Source organism: Chanodichthys erythropterus, chromosome 9, assembly GCF_024489055.1.
Source record: "Chanodichthys erythropterus isolate Z2021 chromosome 9, ASM2448905v1, whole genome shotgun sequence".
Classification (NCBI taxonomy): Eukaryota; Metazoa; Chordata; class Actinopteri; order Cypriniformes; family Xenocyprididae; genus Chanodichthys; species Chanodichthys erythropterus.
In genome coordinates this window covers 21,289,855-21,309,903 of record NC_090229.1, presented here as the reverse complement: position 1 = coordinate 21,309,903, position 20,049 = coordinate 21,289,855, and the positions used below count along the sequence as shown (strand labels likewise).

Sequence of the window (20,049 nt, the reverse complement as noted above, 5' to 3'; positions counted from 1 at the left end):
CAGTTCAGCTTGAAAAATAGAGATGCCAAGCTGTCTGAGTTTTCCAGGCCACACGGTTTGCTGTTCATTGACAGTTTCATTATTCAGACTCAGATTATTTTAGCTGTACCAAAGCAGTCCGTTATGGTGCAAAATGGTATTTGTTCAAATTAATTTTTCATAATTATAAACACACATAGTTTTACCATTTACATAGTTATTCTTTTAGTTATTTACCTATAATAATACATCCTAAATTGCACATTTACAAATAGCTTACTTCTGCATTGAAAAACAAAGTGAACAGTACATATCCAATATTAAATCCACAGACTCACAGAATTATGATATTTTAATTTTGAGATATAGAATAGAGCAGAAAAAATAAACTTCACTTTGATATCATCATGTCTGATTTACAATAAATAACACTAATAATTATTCAATTACAGACACAAGTAAAAATGGCCAAATGACTCATAGGATACAATCACTAGAAAATAAATAATATCACAATAATAGACACATTAGAACAGAACCTGCTAAAATCAAGACTATAAAATGAGGAAAAAACTCCATTTAAAAATGACATGATTATGACGGCTCATGACAGAGATGTGCGGAGGTACTTGAGCTCACACAGAATAGCCAAAGAACAGATGCTTATGGCTGTTAGTGTTCAGAACAAGTATACAAGCAACACCAAATGACGGTTCATTATCTATGACGGTGTAAACCATTTCACTGATCTTCATGCTGGACTGCAGGTTATGGACAGTGTAAGGTCCACAGTAACAGAGGGAGGAGACTTCTGGGGTTTCCTAAAGCTTGACTGTGGGTTTCTGGAACCTTCATAGATTCTGTCAGCGTGTTTCCAGTTGGTGTTCTGCAAAACGTTTATGTGCTTTTGTCAAATACAATGTTGGCATTTCCTTTGTGCAATTTTGTTTGTTGCAATCAGGACTTTAAAGAAACACTCCGCTTTTTTTAAATAGGCTCATTTTCCAACTCCCCTACAGTTAAACAGTTGAGTTTTACCGTTTTCGAATCCATTCAGCCGAACTCCGGGTCTGGCGGTACCACTTTTAGCATAGCTTAGCATAGTTCATTGAATCTGATGAGACCAATAGCATTTTGCTCAAAAATGACCAAAGAGTTTTGATATTTTTCCTATTTAAAACTTGACTCTTCTGTACTAAGACTTAGATTGTGTACTAAGACCGACGGAAAATTAAGTGTTGCGATTTTTGAGGCCGATATGGCTAGGAACTATACTCTCATTCCAGCGTAATAATCAAGGAACTTTGCTGCCATACCATGGGTGCAGCAGGCGCAATAATATTACGCACAATGTAACTACAGTAGATTCAAGTTTTAAATAGGAAGAATATCGAAACTCTTTGGTAATTTTTGAGAGAGATGCTAACAGTCTAATCAGATTCAATGAACTATGCTAAGCTATGCTAAAAGTGGTACCACCAGACCTGGAGATTGGCTGAATGGATTCGAAAACTGTAAAACTCAACTTTTTAACTTTAGGGGAGTTGGAAAATGAGCATATTTTCAAAAAAAGTGGAGTGTTCCTTTAAATCTGCACTTTACAACCAAAATAACTATAGTACATTTCTACCTAAATAAAGACAAATAAAAAATGGGTATTTAGTTGACTGGCCCACATTTCCCTGATTCACCTTTCATTAACACTCTGCACTGGTTGAATAATTGAAAGCGTATGACGCCTCTAACATCTGGTCGGTCCTGCACCCATGCACAGGGATCCCTGCTCTTCAACCGTCTCCAGCTCCTCTGACCGCACAGCCTGCGTGATGAGATTCAGCTCCTCACATAGCGTCTCGAAGCGGTACGCCACACGGATGTCTGGAACGTTGGTGCGTCGGATGTCGTTGCCCTCCTGCCCCTCTTTCAGATAATGCGGCCCCAGCCAGTAGCTTTTCACCTTGAAACAGGACGTTTGGATGCATTAGTCAGATGCTTTTCTCTCCGATTCCTCAGATTCTCTCCGTTTCAGTGGTTTGGCTTCAGGATGCACATTGAACACAGTACCAATACTGTTTATTGTACAGAATTGAATGGCAGCCAGTAATTCACCACACAGAGCATACTGTGCATGGCACACAAATATCCTCAATGCAAGAGAAGCTGTATATAATGTAATTTAATCTGGGTCATATTTTCCTTTACATACTTTAGTTTTGGTCAGGGTTTTAGAGAATGAGGGCATGTTATGCAATCTGCCCATATTGGCAGCCATCTACTGTAATTTGACTAGTGACCGATACACTGTTGTGTTTGGATACACAGCCGACAGAAGTATGAGAAGTATTTATCCTCCCTTTTAAAAGCTGGTAGTTTTGAAGTAGGAATAAAGTATTGTTTTTCCCTGCTGTCCACAACTCATTTTTTGGTCACTACCCACAAGTTGAGAACCAAGGTATAGTATACAGTTTTTGAAAAATAGGTAACACCTTACAATATAAGGTTCAATTTGTTAACATTAGTTAATGCGTTAGGTATCAATGAACTAGCAATGAATAACAATTTTTACAGCATTTATTAATCATCAAAGAAGACTATTTTTAAATCATGTTTTGTTAATAATACATTAACTAATGTTATATAATTAAATGAAAAACATACAAAAAATTATTTAAAAATGTATTAGTATACACTACCATTCAAAAGTTTGGGGTCGGTAAGATTTTTAAAAATGTTTTGGAAAGAAGTCTGTTCACAAAGGCTGCATTTATTTGATCAAAACTACAGTAAAAACAGTAATATTGTGAAATATTATTACAATTTAAAATAACTGTTTTTTGTTTTAATATATTTTGATGCAAAGCTGAATATTCAGCATCATTACTCCAGTCTTCAGTGTCACATGATCCTTCAGAAATCATTCTAATATGCTGATTTGATGCTCAAGAAACATTTCTTATTATTATCAATATTGAAAACAGTTGTGCCGCTTCATATTTTTGTGGAAACCATGACGCATTTTTATCGGATTCTTTGATGGATGGAAAGTTCAAAAGAAGCGTGTTTGAAATCAAAATCTTTTGTAACATTATAAATGTCTTTGTCACTTTGGATCAACAGTATTCATTTAAAAAAAATAAAAAAATTTAACAACTTTTGTGTATGTAGAAATTATCTAGATTAATATACCATTTTAGAGTACGGTTTGTTGTTAAGTCATGGTGCCTAATGCATTAACTAATTTAACCTTACTGTGAAGTGTTTCTAAAAATGACTTCTGCCGGTGCTGACAGAGGTGTAAGTGTAGATGCGAGTACCTGGTGAGAAAATCCGCTCATGAGCACACTGTTTCGGGCCAGCTCACACATGTCACATGAGCTCAGCTTCCACACCTGAGCAGCGATGCTGTACTCCTCCATCAGCGGCTCCTGAACAACCGCACACACTAGGTCAAACATATTACTCAAGAAATAACAGCTATAGAAAAGAAAAATCATATCTGATGGTATGATGTGGCTTGCAACCTTTGTGAAGTGGAACTGCAGAGGGTCATCAGTGGACAAAGACACCATGAGGCCTCTGGACAGGTACTCAGGCAGCGGATTTCGATGATAACTGAGGAAGAGGCTGTTGTTGCTGAGTGGAGACATGGCAATGCCGATCTGAGCCAGGTAATACAAATACTGCAGTACAGGAGCCTGAGAGGGAAATACACAAATGCTATGGATAAATAAACTTTTGACTGTTTGCAATGGGTTTTAAGATAAGAATATTAGCTCTGAAATACCTAGTGTGAGAAAACTTGACAGATATTGTTCTGTCAAAACTTGTGACTAAAGTTTACTAAGTTGAAAAGAGGATATCGATGTTTCAATGGCTGCAATCAAGTGTGGCGTTCAATAGTGGAACGTTTATATTATGTTACGATCAGATTTTAACACGTATGGCCTTGGTCTAATACATAGAACACAGCAGTGAAAAAAAAATTAAAATATGAACATTCTTTATATCCTTCAACTGCGATTCAGTAGAAGTATCTAGAGTTTCTTTACTTTTCTCAGAAGTAGGCCATGGGAAATATTCTCTGACAGCATAAATCCAGACACGAGGTGGTGAATGGGCCCTGCCTCTCCACAGTGCGGACGTAATACAAACGTATTCAAGTTCCTTTGCCTGTTGGGAGAAATGGATGACATTTTAACAGTCGTGGATCTAAAACTTCTTTTATATTAAAGGATTAGTTCACTTCAGAATGAAAATTTCCTGATAATTTACTCGCTCACATGTCATCCAAGATGTTTATCTCTTTCTTTCTTCAGTCGAAAAGAAATTAAGGTTTTTATGGAAAACATTCCAGGATTTTTCTCCATATAGTGGACTTCAGTGGGGTACAACGGGTTGGAAGTCTAAATTGTAGTTTCAATGCAGCTTCAAATGAGCATTTGTGGTTAAAAAGTCTATCATTTTTTTTTTTTTAGAAAATGACTGATCGTTGTTCTAGATAAGACCCTTATTCCTCGGATGGGATTGTGTAGAACCCTTTGAAGCTGCATTGAAACTGCAATTTGGATCTTCAACCTGATGTACCCCAGTGAAGTGGAGAAAAATCCTGGAATGGTTTCCTCAAAAACCTTAATTTCTTTTTGACTGAAGAAAGAAAGACATGAACATCTTGGATAACATGGGGGTGAGTAAATTATCAGGAAATTTTAATTCTGAAGTGAACCAATTCTTTAAGGCACCTACACAATAGTTTTGATGAGAAGGTTTTCAGCTGTTTATGTCCCATAAATCTCAACCAGTATAAAATACATACATTTTTACCTTAATTGATTAAATGTATTGTGGTAAGCAAAGGGTGTATTGGGTGCATCAGATACCTGCGTAGGTGGTTGAGTACAGTCATATTTGCATACATGTAGTACAGATAATATGAGTAGGGAGGATTGTCTTCCTCCGTCCAGTTCACAGGTTTTGGACTGTCCAGGTTAAAGATGTGATGCTCAGGTTTGGACTCATCATCCACACTATCAAACCCAACAACCTGAAGAACATTCAGTCTCACAATATAATAAAACTGTGATCATACTTGTGGATCATTTGGTTCTATTAATTTGAAGCTGCAAAGGGTAAATGGTGATGGTTTTATTTTGGTGAGTAAGTGGGACCTGTTAAAAGTTAAACTTTTATGGCAGACTCTTTCTTATCCAAAACATCTTACAACAGTCTTCTTATTATAGGGACAATAATAAATGTATGAGCCAAGGGTTTGAAACTTAGGATTACTAGGCCAGGTCTTTAACCACTATCTCCACCCATTATCTTATCTATACAAAGGTAGTGAGTGTAAAATCTAAAACAAATGTTTCTTATAAATAAATTGGGCAGTTTATTATACCTTGAATATTTATACAGACAGAGGATATTGTGCACTATGTAAGCCTCCACTCCATAGTAGCACAGTTATATCATTTTACACTACAACTAGCTTTTGTCACATGACAAAAAGTTCACTCACATGTTGCAGGAAGAGATGCAGCTGTGGGTGGCTGCTGGGATTGACAGTGACTTCAAACAGAGGCATAAAAATGTTCTCTAGCATCTCCTGGAAGTTAGAGAGCTGCTTCTTGGTGTGGTACACGTCACTGCAGAGGAAAGAAACAATATTTGTATCTTAGTGATAAATTTTAATTTAGTCTGAAATGTATATTTAATGTCTCATATCGGTATTTTTTTTGGAAACAAGTCCACTTACTTAGGCGTTTAATTTTAGGTGCTTTTTAATTTAGTAATAATATACACTACCATTCAAAAGTCTGGGATAAGTCAGTTTTTTTATTTAATTATTTATTAAAGTAAGGACACATAGTAATAAAAAGTTCAAAAGAAAAGTAAATAAAACTTTTTATTCATCAAAGAATCCTGAAAAAAAGTAATCACGGTTTCCACAAAAATATTAAGCAGCACAACTGTTTTTAACAGTAAAAATAATAAGAAATATTTCTTGAGCACCAAATCAGCATATTAAAATAGGGATCATGTGACTTAAGACTGGAGTAATGATGCTGAAAATTCAGCTTTGCCATCACAGAAATAAATTAACATTTTAAAATATATTCAAATATAAAAGGGTTTTTTATGGTAAAAATATTTCACAATATTACTGTTTTTACTGTATTTCTGATCAAATAAATGCAGCCTTAAAAATAGGCATATATATATATATATATATATATATATATATATATATATATATATATATATATATATATAGATTTTATAAAAGAATTAAGCCTGCTGTAGACATCAGATAATAAATGTCCACTTTACATAGATATTTCCTGACTCTCAGTACTCACAATAGCCGTGGCACCTGCACCAGCCAGCGCACATTATCTGAATAAACCTTGTGTTTGACGGCCCACTGAGCCAGTTTATCCCATTCATCTCGTGAGCGTCCGTAGATGGAGAGACGCAGCTCCACATTCTGATACTTGCTCTCCTCCAGATCTGCCATCACCTCCTGAAACGCACCAACATACAACTATCAACAGGGGGTGCACTTAACCATATGAAACCGAATTCATCAACATGCTTGTTTTGTTCAGTTCAAAGATGATAAGGAACAGCTGATACCTTGATTATGTGCCCAAAGTATTTCCCCTCAATATGGTTGTCAGTTTTAATAAAGATTTCTCGGAGGATGGACTCTCCAATGGGGTTGTATTTGGAATTGAATTTATCAAAGCGATGGAATGTGTTACGGTCCTGTGGGAAAGACAGAATATTTTAAATATTAAAAATAGCAAATTTATTTTCTCTTACATACATTTACATTTAATCATTTAGCAGATGCTTTTGTCCAAATCGACTTCCAAATGAGGAGAACAATAGAAGCAGTTAAACCAACAAAAAAGCAACAATATGTAGGTGCTGTGACAAGTCCCATTTAGCCAAGCACAGTACATGTAGCAAGTTTTCCCCAGTGTAGACTACTTATTCCCACATACAATTTAGAGAAGAATCTCTTTTAGTAAAGATTTTTATTTACATGGTTTAGAGACCTATTAAACTGTGTGCAACTTTTGTATAGCATTCATTTAGTGCCACAGTTTGCATTCAGTAGAGAACAACAGTTCATTCATAAGCTTATTCAGTTCTCACCTAAGTGTAAATCCACTAAGCTTGTGCGACTGCATCTGCAACATATTTTAGTGAGAGTGACCTAGATCCCACACAATCCTCCGAAGTTTGGAACACCCACTTGATATTTGCCTTGACATATACTGTGTGAAACAAATTTTAGCTACTAAAATTTTCTGCCCTTTTATGTTTATATCTTTGTTAATAGTCACTTTTCAAAAGTTTGTGGTCAGTATTTATTTTTTTTATAGAAATTAGTACTTTTATTCAACAAGGACATCAACTTTTATTATAACATTGGATCAAAAGTGACAGTAAAGACATTTATAATGTTATAAAGAATATTGATATTTCAAATAAATGCTGTTCTTTTGAACTTTTTTATTCCTCAGAGAATCCTGAGAGAATAAATGTTTCTTGAGCATCAAATCAGCATATTAGAACGATTTCTGAAGGATCATGTGACTCTGAAAATTCTACTTTGCCATCACAGGAATAAATTATATTTTACAATATATTACAATAGAAAACAGTTATTTTAAATTGTACTAACATTTCACAATATTACTGTTTTTACTGTAGTTTTGATCAATAAATGCAGCCTTGGTGAGCAGAAGAGACTTCTTTCAAAAACATAACAAAAAAACCAACCCCAATTTTTTTAACAGTAGTGTATTCATGTTGTTGTTGTTATTATTATTATTAAAGGTGCCCTAGAATTAAAGATTGAATTTATATTGGCATAGTTGAATAACAAGAGTTCAGTACACGGAAATGACATACAGTGAGTCTCAAACACCATTGTTTCCTCCTTCTTATATAAATCTCATTTGTATAAAAGACCTCCGAAGAACAGGCGAATCTCAACATAACACAGACTGTTACGTAACAGTTGGGGTGTACGGCCCCAATCTTTGCATATGCCAGCCCATGATCAAAGCATTAGACAAGGGCAGAACGTCTGGATGTGCACAGCTGAATCATCAGACTAGGTAAGCAAGCAAGAACAATAGCGAAAAATGGCAGATGGAGCAGTGGTGTAATGTAACGAAGTAATAATACTTTGTTACAGTACTTAAGTATTTTTTGGGAGAATCTGTACTTTACTTGAGTTTTTATATTTCTGTCAACTTTTACTTTTACTCCACTACATTTCCTAAATAAATTATATACTTTTACTCCGATACATTTTCCCAAAACATTTTCATTACTCACTACAAAATAAAGTCGGAAGAACACAGACTGCAAGCAAGCATGTGCAAACAAGTGCTCGCACAACCGTGGTTGATTTAATTTTCCGGGTTGCGTCCATTGCTGGAGCGCCTGAGAAGTGCGCTGTCATTACGAGCATAGATTATGAGACATTATGAGAGCCGCCTCTAGAGGTGAAATAAAAACTATCACCGATGCCTCGTATGGTTTCTTTTGACACGTGATGTGAGGCTGCGCGCTGCACAGAGCGGGTCACTTCAAAACGAGCTTGCATATTTAAACTGTATTCTCATACAGCGACAGAAGCTTAACAAATCAGAAATGTAGCCTATTCAATTTCAGTTTTTATCGCACTGTAACACATATTTTGATTAGATAATCATCAATTTTTCTAAAATAGAGCCAAATAATGTGAGAAAGTACACCTAAAATAGACCCATGCTATGCCTTTGTGTGTAAAGATGGTAATTTTTAAGCATGACTGTTTGGATTTATATGAAATAGTAACATTTTACAATAAGAGTACATTTGTAACATTAAATAAGGTTAATAAAAGTATTGTTCATTTTTAATTTCATCAATTACATTTTAACATTTTAAAGTTGTCTCTTGCATTAGTTATGATGCACTATAAATTAACATGAACGAATCATCAATGTATAATTAATATATTAGTATTTTTATGTATAAAAATTACAACAAACCTTTAGCCAATTAAAAGAAACAAAATGTAAGAGAGTTAAAACTGAACACAATCTTGCTGCTCAAACTGTGTATAGAACAATTTTTAATATTTTTTTGCTCCTTTTGTATTTTACGTTTACTTGTACTTTTACTTTCAATACTTAAGTACATTTAATATCAATGAAATACTTTTCATACTTAAGTACAACAAATATCACATAGGCTACTTTAAAACTTTTACTCAAGTAACATTCTAAACAGCAACTTTAACTTCTACCAAAGTCATTTTCTGGCAAGATATCTATACTTTTACTCAAGTATGGCTTTCGAGTACTTTATACACCACTGAGATGGAGCAATAATAACTGACATGATCCATGATCATGCTGCATTAGCCACGGATCACAACCTCAAACTCATTCAGAATCAAATGTAATACATCCAAATAAATACTATACTTACATGATCCGATGTATGCATGCCGAACATCTTGTAAAGATCCATTTTGAGGGTTATATTAGCTGTGTGAACTGTGTTTATGCTGTTTAAGGCAAGAACAAGCTCCGTGGGCGGGGAGCAGGAGATTTAAAGGGGCCGCAACCTATATATCGGTGCATAGTTAATGATGCCCCAAAATAGGCAGTTAAAAAAGCGAATTAAAAAAAATCTATGGGGTATTTTGAGCTGAAACTGACACATTCAGGGGACACCTTAGACTTATATTACATCTTTTAAAAAGAAGTTCTAGGGCACCTTTAATTAGTATTCCTATGTATAATTGCTAGTGATGATAGAAGTATTTATCCAAACACAAGAACAAAAGCACACACATCACTGGCAAATTGCTAAAAGTGGGCACTCAACCGAAAATAACATGACGTTTTAAACACAGAGGCGATATGATGAAGATCCGGTGTGCTCAAAATGTTACCTTTGTAAAAGTCTGTCAATAAATGTCTAATGTTTGGAGCTGTGGTGTGCTGACTTTATCTCTTTTATCAGAAGTATTTTTCCAACCTCTTATGGCAGGTGTTTGACTACACTTCTTACCGCGTGCATATCCAGAGTGTCTACGCTGAGGTCAAAGGCCGTCAGGTTCATGCTCTCAAACACCTCTGTTAGAGTCTGTCCTCGACCTTGTTCTACATGGACGATTTCACCTGGATATTTCTTTATGGCTCTTTTAATGAAGCGCAGCAGGTGCTTCTGATTCATACAGGATGAGGCATGGATGTGTGTGTCCACCTGAAGATCAACAAATGAAAAGTCAATAGCCAGAATTACCTTACTAGTTCAAATAATCAGGTTTTTCCTGTGACAACCACTAAAAAAAAAATATTTTGAGCTAAATTGTTGTGTTCATGCCAATGCACAGCGGACCTTCCTGATGTTATAGAAATCACGGTGGGGGACCTTCTTCTGTGCCGCCAATTCTTTCATCTCATTTAAGAGAACGTGCATCTGGAACTTGGAGCTGAGGTACTGCAGTCGGCGATAGCAGAAAGATTTCCTGTTGGAAAAAATATACAATTAGAAATCCATATGCTAAGGCAGATCGGACCAGTTCTGGCTATTTCAGGGAACAGATTTAATCAGTCTTTGCCACTTCTTCTTTGTAACATTATTCACATTACAAATTAATTACTGGACTTATCTCTTTCAGCATGGGTTCATTTTTACATTTCACCCACAGGTTCAAACTAAGGTCAGTGTATAATGATTTCAATCAAGCAAAGCAGCTCGCTCAGGGATCAGCTCACATTTACAGAATAAGCTGTTTTAATCAGTAATTTGATCATCTTCATAGTGTGCAGTACAACTTACACTGGGCCGTTAATGATGAGCGCCATCATCATGTTCATATCCGCTATGTACTCCTGCAGGTCTGGGTATGGCAGGTCCAGCTCTGAGGAACTGATGGACATTACGAAAAACATTTTAAAAAGAAAAGAGAAAAAAAATATATATATATATATTATATATATATATGAATTCAGTTAGGCCTACTCTATTCTAGGGACTTGGCAACTCTGTCGTCTTACTTGTGTGTGTATACATGAACAACACCATCCACCATCTTGCAAGTGTAGCCCAACCCAGGGGCCATTTTGGCAGGGTCAAACCCCTCATAGGGGTGGGTTTCTGACACAGGTGGGTGGACGGTTGCATCTGTGGAGAGCACATGAGGTAAGAGAAGAGAAGAGAATCATTTTGTAACTTCATGCTGATCATACAGAACTCTTATAACTATAATAAGAAACATATCTATTGAAACTAAAGTAAAGAAGAGAGTTATAAGAGAGAAACAATATGCCCCAAAATTGTCATCATTAACTCACCCTCATGCCATGGAACACAAAAGAGAATTTTTAAAGAATATACTGGTCACTTCTTTTGATATAATGAAAGTGAATGAAGACTGTGGCTGTCCAAATGTTAAAAAGCATCATGTTTTCTAAATCAATAAGATTTTTTATTTGTGTGCGGAACAGGCTGAGATTTACTATTTATTCACTAATAAATTGTACTTTGTTGAGAAATTAACTATGGCGACTGGCTCATTGAATCAGATGAACTGATTCAATTCAAATATCTGAGTCATGACTCTTATGAACACATTAAAAGGTTAGTTCACCCAAAAATGACATTTTTGTCATTAAGTACTTACTCTCATGTCGTCCCAAACCCATAAGACAAATTAAGATATTTCTGATGAAATCAGAGGGTTTCTGAACCAGCAATGTCATTGCACCTTTTGAGGTCCAGAAAGGTAGTAAAGACATCATCAAAATAATCCATGTGACTACAGGGTTCAATCTTAATGTTATGAAGAGACGAGAAATGACTTTTTGTGCGCAAAAACAAAAAAATAACGACTTAATTTAACAATTTGAAATGTTGTCATACGCAGTTGACGCAGTGCAGAGCTTCCGTGTTTACGTCCGAACTGTATTGGTCGACGCTGTACACGTGAGTAGCATGACGCTTTAGTGTAATGCTGATGCAGGAGCCGGCCAATAATGAGTCTGCGTTCTGACGTAGAATGCGGAAACCTGCACTGCGTTCACTACCTTTTCTGTCTTTACTAGCTTTCGGGACCTCAAAAGGTGCAATGATGCTGCTGCCCATGTGTGGTTCAGAAACCCTCAGATTTCATCAAAAATATTTTAATTTGTGTTCCAAAGATGAACGAATGATGTACAGGTTTGGGACGACATGAGGGTGAGTACTTAATGACAGAAATTTCATTTTTGGGTGAACTAACCCTTTAAGGAGAGCTAGGCCAGATGTCAAAATTTTGCATAAAAAAAATATTTTCACTCTGTTATTTACTATTGTAATGTCTTCGGAACACTTGGAATATAACGCTCAAGTCATATGAATGACTTTGTGCTTTTTTTCATTATGGCAGTAATGACAAAATTTTCATTTTTGTGTGAACTACTGCTTTAAAGAGTACAAATACATTTGTGCTGCGGCATAACTGATCATTTGTGGTTCATAAACATCCTGCATCTCAGAGCACCTGCTTTCAGTTTTTTCTGTAGTAACTGAAGACAATTCCATGAAAACATTCTGCTGTACATTATTCTGCTCTCCTAAATGCAGATCAGTCCAGAGTTTAAACTCAATATTTTGTTCTTTTTTAACTATACATTGGACATAAAACCATTTTGGCTATAAAATCCTGATTCCTCCTGAACATAAATGATCAACCTTCAGAATATTTCCTATAAGAAAGCTCTGGTTCAACCCACTTGCAGATACAGAGGACTCGGGCATCTCCTCAAAGGTGTTGAGGTCCAGGGGCCGGTCACCCAGCTCCTCCTGCAGGTAACGTGCTGTGGTCCTGCAGAAGCTTTGCATGGACAGAGAGATGTACTTCTCTCTGATGAACAGAGCTTTGACCACACATTTAGCAGCATCCAGCAGGTCAGTGAATGGAACCTGGGGGTGTGTGAGAGAAGAACACTCAAACACAGTCTGGATAGAAGTCATTCATCCATCAGATTTTTCAGTGACCCCTTCTGCAGGTTACATTGTTAAGGCAGTAGGTGGCAACAAATGACTCTTCAATTCGTTCAACACCACTGGGTGCTTCTCAATACTCAAATTGATGCTTCCTGGTTTCCTCGCTCCTACATCCTCCAGCCTGTGACCCGGAAACCAGTCAAACTTAGCCGTCTTGAAGGACATCTCAATTGTCTAATTGGACTACAGGGAGGTGAGGAATGAGGAGTGAGGAAGCTTCCCAAGGAGCTATGAGCGAGTATACACAGGTGTATCCTTTGCGGAAGTCTTTCTCCTTGAGAAACTTGATGCACATATACATTCTCATCCCCCTTCATATCTGACACAATAATTTAAATGTATTCTTTACTTTTGCAGTTTAAATAAACTTTACTTTAAGGGCAGATCCCTCAAGCGCAGCTGATGGTGTTATCAAGAGACACTCGAGTGATCAAGAACATTTCAATATACAAATAACATTTCCTTTGATTCCTCCATCCTTATTTTCTTTCCTTGCATCCTTCCCTCACATCCTATGGGGGTCGAGCTGAGGCGCAAGGAAAGAAACTGAGGAAAGAAAACGAGGATACACATATAACAAATGAGAAGCACCCATTGATTCATTCAGAAAGGAAACAAGTATAAGCATGTCAATGATTCATTCATGCAGCCATATCACCCTGTAGCCCAAGACCGGTTGCCCACTGAAGCTAAGCAGGGCTGAGCCTGGTTAGTACCTGGATGGGAGACCTCCTGGGAAAACCAGGTAGCTGCTGGAAGAGGTGTTAGTGAGGCCAGCAGGGGGTGCTCACCCTGTGGTCTGTGTGGGTCCTAATGCCCCAGTATAGCACCGTCCTTCGGATGAGACGTTAAACAGAGGTCCTGACTCTCTGTGGTCATTAAAAATCCCATAGCGCTTCTTGTAAAAAGAGTAGGGGTGTACTACGTAACCCCGGTGTCATGGCCAAATTCCCTCCATAGGCCCTTACCAATCACGGCCTCCTAATAATCCCCATCCATTGAATTGGCTCTTTCACTCTCTCTCCTCTCCACCTACAGCTGGTGTGTGGTGAGCGCACTGGCGCCGTTGTACTGTGGCTGCCGTTGCATCATCCAAGTGGATGCTGCACACTGGTGGTGGATGAGGAGAGACCCCTGATATGATTGTAAAGCGCTTTGGGTGTACAGTAGTACATATGAAAGCGCTATATAAATGCCTCATTCATTCAGTCGATTCATTCAAAAACTGAAAAAGGAAAAAAAAGTTTGAGTGAATCACTGAATCATTCACTAAGTCAATTTGTTCAAAAATAATGATTTATTCAGAAACTAAACACCTCATTCCTCAAACTACTCAACAATGCTTTAGATGCTCAGCATTGACTTCATTTGAAACTATTTTCTTCTGCATATTCTCCAAGTTACTGAATATTAACTTAATTATTGTACTAATTTAAAAACAATATCATGCTTGTAATCATGTCGTTGGTATGAATATCACTAATAAATTATGTGATTGCTTAAAGGTGCCCTAGAACCAGTTTTTAAAAGATGTAATATAAGTCTAAGGTGTCCCCTGAATGTGTCTGTGAAGTTTCAGCTCAAAATACCCCATAGATTTTTTTAATTAACTTTTTTAACTGCCTATATTGGGGCATCGTTAACTATGCACCGATTCAGGCTGCGCGGCCCCTTTAAATCACACGCTCCCTGCCCCCCCCCCCCGAGTTCTCAACTATAATACAGTGCATTTACAAAGTTTACACAGCTAATATAACCCTCAAATGGATCTTTACAAGATGTTTGTCATGCATACTGCATGCATGCGTCGGATCATGTGAGTATTGTATTTATTTGGATGTTTACATTTGATTCTGAATGAGTTTGAGGCTGTGCTTTGTGGCTAAAGCTAACATTACACACTGTTGAAGAGATTTATAAAGAATGAAGTTGTGTTTATGAATTATACAAACTGCAAGTGTTTAAAAATGAAAATAGCAACGGCTCTCTTGTCTCCGTGAATACAGTAAGAAACGATGGTAACTTTAAACACATTTAACAGTACATTAACAACATGCTAACGAAACATTTAGAAAGACAATTCACAAATATCACTAAAAATGTCATGTAATCATGGATCATGTCAGTTATTATTGCTCCATCTGCCATTTTTCGCTATTGTTCTTGCTTGCTTACCTAGTCTGTATTCAGCTGTGCACAGATCCAGACGTTAATACTGGCTGCCCTTGTGTAATGCCTTGAACATGGGCTGGCATATGCAAATATTGGGGGCGTACATATTAATGATCCCGACTGTTATGTTCCGGAGGTCTTTTAAACAAATGAGATTTAAACAAGAAGGAGGAAACAATGGTGTTTGAGACCCACTGTATGTCATTTCCATGTACTGAACTCTTGTTATTCAACTATGCCGAGGTAAATTCAATTTTTGATTCTAGGGCACCTTTAAATTTACCTAAATCTACAGTATATCTTTCTAACTTTTTCTAGGAGACAGTTTTACAATACATGAGATTGATACCACATACTATTCAATTGTACTTAAATCCACAATACAAAACAGTATTTTGGTGACAAAATACAAAAAGTCTGCATTTCTGTGTTTCCATGAATTTTTCTTCATTAATGTGAAAACCCTTCAGCTGTGTTGATGTTAGCTCATGTTTCCCTCTGGGGTTTGTGTAATTGTGTGTGTGGATGTGTGAAACTCTGTTCTCCCTCAGGAGTTTATACAATGTCTGTAGTGTCCACTCCAGTTCTGTCAACAACATCTTGTTTTTGTAAAACAAACAAAACAGAAAAATGAAAAACAGGAGCTGTTACTACCCCACATTTCTCCTCTCCAGAGATTGCGACTCTCTGATACTCTCTCTCAGGGACTAGTTCTCTCTCGGGATACAGTTCTTTGGGTGCCTGGCTCTGCTCTTTCATATACCTGAGAAAGAGAGGAGATGCTGATATTAGTTAACAAACACTGGGTCTCATATAAATCATCACATAACATCTTAAAAGGCACTCACTCCAGATCTGTTGCACTGTCTGTTTTCATGAAATCCTGTTTGGCTCGCAGTAGGATATCAGGCTCAAACCTCAAGAGAAAAGGCATTTAATTAACTGACTGTTGGTCATAGGTCACATGTGCATACAGAGCAGTGAATGTTGGACTAATATTGGTACATGAAGTGATGACTTTATTACACGTTCCCAGCTGAAAACACTAGTATATTTGGACACCAGCATAGTGTGTTTTTCGGTTGCTGGACTACAGCATTGGTTGATTGTGTTCCCAGCAGGCTTCCTAACAACACTACCTTTCAAATGTTTGTACATTTTTTAATGCTTCTAAAATATGTCTCTTATGCTCATGAAGGCTGCATTTATGTGATCATAATACAGTAAAAAAAAAAAACAAAAAAAAAAAACAATATTATTACAATTTAAAATAACGGTTTTCTACTGTAATATATTTTAAAATGTAATTTATTCATGTGATGTTGAAATTTCAGAGCTGAATTTTCAGCATCATAACTCCATTCCTCAGTGTCACATGGTCCTTCAAAAACCATTTTAACATGCTGATTTTGCACTCAAGAAATATTTATTATCATTATCAATGTTGAAAAGAGTTCTGCTCATATATGTTTGTGGAAACCGTGATACATTTTTTTTTCTTTGTAGAATAGAAAGTTAAAAAAATTCATTTATTTGAAATATATATCTTTTGCAACATTATAAGTGTTTTTACCGTCACTTTTAATTCAGTTAATGTGTCACTGTTAAATAAAAGTATGCATTTCTTTAAAAAAATGCAATTATTGTGTCACTGTTAAATAAAAATATGAAAAAAAAAAAAAAAAAAAAAAAACTTACTGACCCCAAACTTGACTAGCTTTACCAGCAAAATTTTACTAGTCCAGCAGCTAGGCAATGGTCTAAAATAGTCATTTCAGATGAGTTTGTTGAATATTTTGATGCTTATGGTTTGTCGGCCATATGCCTTTAGGAACTGAGAATTTCGGGTTAACAGTGATTCTCTACAAAAACATTTTTTGTTATACTGGTTGAAGTCTCCTTATATCCTAATAGCAATCACTATGTTAAATGGTCTAAATGTATTTTTATAAATATATATTGTCTCTGAAAGGTGTAGGACCATAAAATATTCATCCAATTATTATATGCGGTCTGAATGAAATGATACAATGTCCTGCCTGCCTGTCAGACATCATACATTATCTGCGTGTTTCATGCTATGCAGAGTTTATGTAGACAGACGTCAGTCACGGAGCACCACAAACAAACAGCAGCCACCTTTTACAGTTCCTACCAAATCAAAACAACAAGCTTGTGCTGCATTCACACCATAACTACTGTAATTAAGATATGGCAACCCATGACGTTCTAAACGGAGCTGTTCACATCCTCAGACTCGGAATTATGTGTCAACAGTATCAACACCGAAATGAATCTGCAGCAGTCAGGTACAAGCTATCTAAGTTGTTTACATACATTTTTATTGTAATGCTATGTTGCTATGCTATGCTCTGAGACATGAGGTAGTTTAACGCCGTCTCTGAAGCGTCGCCCAGAACAGCTGTGTGTGTGTGTGCCTTCATGTGTTTTGGAAGAGGCGTGGCTTTGGAGGCGCTCTTAAAGGAGGGTGAGTCATTATGATTTGAAAGCTAGCTCGCTATTGCTAGCCTCTCAGAAAAATTTCCTATTGCACCTTTAAGGTAATCGTGTTATTTTAAGATACAAACACAGGTAAGTTCAAGTAAGTTCAGGTAAGAACTACAGATACTATTAATGGTTGAGTTTCATGATGAATGATGGGACGTAGTACTTGATATCCTGGCTGATCTGCCGCTCCAGTCTGTGCCGCCTCTCCTCCAGCTGCTCAATGGGGCTCTCCTCAGGGAACTCATACGGAGCGCTCCGCATCTCACTCTCTGCCAGGCTGCGGGAGAACAGCTCCTAAATGCACACATTAAGCACACATTTACATAACAGCAGAAACGAACACACACAAAAAAAAAGCATTCAAGCAGCATGATTGTTGGGTTTTCTGCTTTGTTTACCTCTGCAATCTCTTTGTATTTGCCATCCATGGATGTGCGCAGATCAATGTGGCCGTGCTTGGCTACAGGGTTGCCAGGTAAAGAATACTGGGATGTGAGGAGGTGTCGGCCAACACGGAGATCTACTAGGAAGATAATGAGAAACAGATTTCAACAGAGATGGCTTAATTAGGCTTTCATATTTAAAACATTTTGATTTTTCAGATGTGAAAAATGTTTGAGAAATAAATGGCAATACATTTCGATTCATCTGATATGTTTTTCTGCTGTCCAGAGATCTACAACTGTTTGTCTCACGAAACAATGCAGCATTCGGGTGGGAGGACATGAGTTTGTATGAGTGTGTGCTGGCCTCCATCTTAGTATGCCCACTTAACTTGTGGGCATGTATAGACCAAATGCTTCTAGTGCCCACACAAATTTTAGCATTGCCAAAATTGACACTAACAAAATAATAATAATAATAATAAAATCACTGCAATCAATACTTAAACTTCTTTAAAACAAGATCAGTTTACTTGAAGCAACATATAAGATATTAAATATTAGATATTAACATATAGAAAATATAAGTACATTATACTATAATGTTTTTGAAAGTCTCATGCTCAGCGAGGCTGCATTTAATGGATCAAATCCAGTAAAATGTGAAATATTATTACAATTTATAACAACAGTTTTCTATTTTAATGCATTTTAAAATGTAATTTATTTCTGTGATGACAAAGTTGAATTTTCAGCATCATTACTCTTCAGTGTCACATGATCATTCAGAAATCATTCTAACATGCTGATTTATCAATGTTAAAAACAGTTGTGCTGCTTAATATTTTTGTGGAAACCATGATACATTTTTTAGGATTGATGTATAGAAAGTTTCAATGAACAACTTTGAAATATAATTTTTGTAACAGTGTAAAAGTAATTTTTCATCATTGCATTTTTGAATGGTAGTGCATCTTAAATTTGTTTTTCTTCAGCTTATGATTTCTTCAGCTTAAGTAATTAAGATAATGGGTATTTAACTAATGATCTTTCTATGAAAACAGGTCAGAAATACTGATTGAGAACATTTTGGCAGTGAAATGTAAGCCAAAAGTATGATAAAGTAAGATTTTTCATTTATATTTCTAAGTTATTAATCATCAGAAACACTTTAATATCACAATAATATTTGCGTCAGATCCAAATGCTTCCAAAACACTTTCACTTTACAGTGGGTGAAGCTTGACCCTTCTGCTTGAGTTCCATAGTTCCCGTGAGTGATATCAATCTTCCTAAACTCTGACGCTTGATCAAATATTTATAAGCCTGATGAATAATTAAGCAGCCATGTCTAGCCCCTGCACTGCAGAGACATGGACATCACATCCCACTGTAAAGGCACACAGGAAACGGACCAAGTAAAAATTAATTCCCCTGGTACAGCCATCAACAGAATTAATGAACTTACAGCAGATTTGAAAACGAAGCAAATCTCAAAAATAGTTTGCAATTCCAATGTAGTTACAGCATACAGTTCAAAGCAAACTATCCTGCAGGCTAAAGTAGATCTGCAGTAGTTAGAATACAAATAACAGCTGTTTCCTGAGCCTCAATTCATCCTGAGATCATGTGATGACTTCAGCATTGGTGTATTGACATATTCATCACAGTGTTACTAAGAAGAGCTGAAACTCTGAGACGAATCTATTACTATGGAAAGCTACACTTAACATGGGTTTTTCTGTCTGTGGAAGCTCTTTCATCATAGAAGTATAACCATTTACTCTCATAGTTTAAACCCCTTGCTGTATAATTCTTCCACATGTAGAGTATGCTCGCTGTTATGTTGGGGATTCAATACTTTCTCCGTAAACAAACTTGAGTCACTGTCATCCTCCAAGTGACTGGAATCTGTTGTTTTTACTAGAGCTTTATCACA

At 36.5% G+C, this 20,049-nt stretch overlaps 1 protein-coding gene and 1 pseudogene across 7 annotated transcripts in view; one reads left to right on the top strand and one right to left on the bottom strand.

Moving 5' to 3' along the window:
• Positions 1-450: 450 nt before the first annotated feature.
• The window catches only part of ampd2b (adenosine monophosphate deaminase 2b), a 42,879-nt gene continuing 23,280 nt past the window's right edge, over positions 451-20,049 (bottom strand). For 3 of the 7 annotated variants that reach the window (XM_067394994.1, XM_067394991.1, XM_067394995.1), the window contains exons 2-18: positions 18,126-18,247; positions 17,891-18,021; positions 16,068-16,136; positions 15,874-15,982; positions 12,774-12,963; positions 11,058-11,184; positions 10,840-10,929; positions 10,396-10,525; positions 10,066-10,260; positions 6,613-6,744; positions 6,336-6,499; positions 5,495-5,621; positions 4,857-5,020; positions 4,029-4,149; positions 3,501-3,674; positions 3,294-3,404; positions 1,523-1,936 (exon numbers count right to left, since the gene is read on the bottom strand). In XM_067394994.1, coding sequence (XP_067251095.1) covers positions 1,721-1,936; positions 3,294-3,404; positions 3,501-3,674; positions 4,029-4,149; positions 4,857-5,020; positions 5,495-5,621; positions 6,336-6,499; positions 6,613-6,744; positions 10,066-10,260; positions 10,396-10,525; positions 10,840-10,929; positions 11,058-11,184; positions 12,774-12,963; positions 15,874-15,982; positions 16,068-16,136; positions 17,891-18,021; positions 18,126-18,155 — 2,280 coding nt within the window. In that variant the 5' untranslated portion in view covers positions 18,156-18,247 and the 3' untranslated portion in view covers positions 1,523-1,720. Of the gene's footprint in view, positions 866-1,522; positions 1,937-3,293; positions 3,405-3,500; positions 3,675-4,028; positions 4,150-4,856; positions 5,021-5,494; positions 5,622-6,335; positions 6,500-6,612; positions 6,745-10,065; positions 10,261-10,395; positions 10,526-10,839; positions 10,930-11,057; positions 11,185-12,773; positions 12,964-15,873; positions 15,983-16,067; positions 16,137-17,890; positions 18,022-18,125; positions 18,251-20,049 lie in introns of those variants that run through there. The other 4 variants (XR_010895993.1, XR_010895994.1, XM_067394990.1 and 1 more) reach the window with 2 other exon arrangements.
• On the top strand, positions 13,689-13,805 carry LOC137027460 (5S ribosomal RNA; annotated as a pseudogene).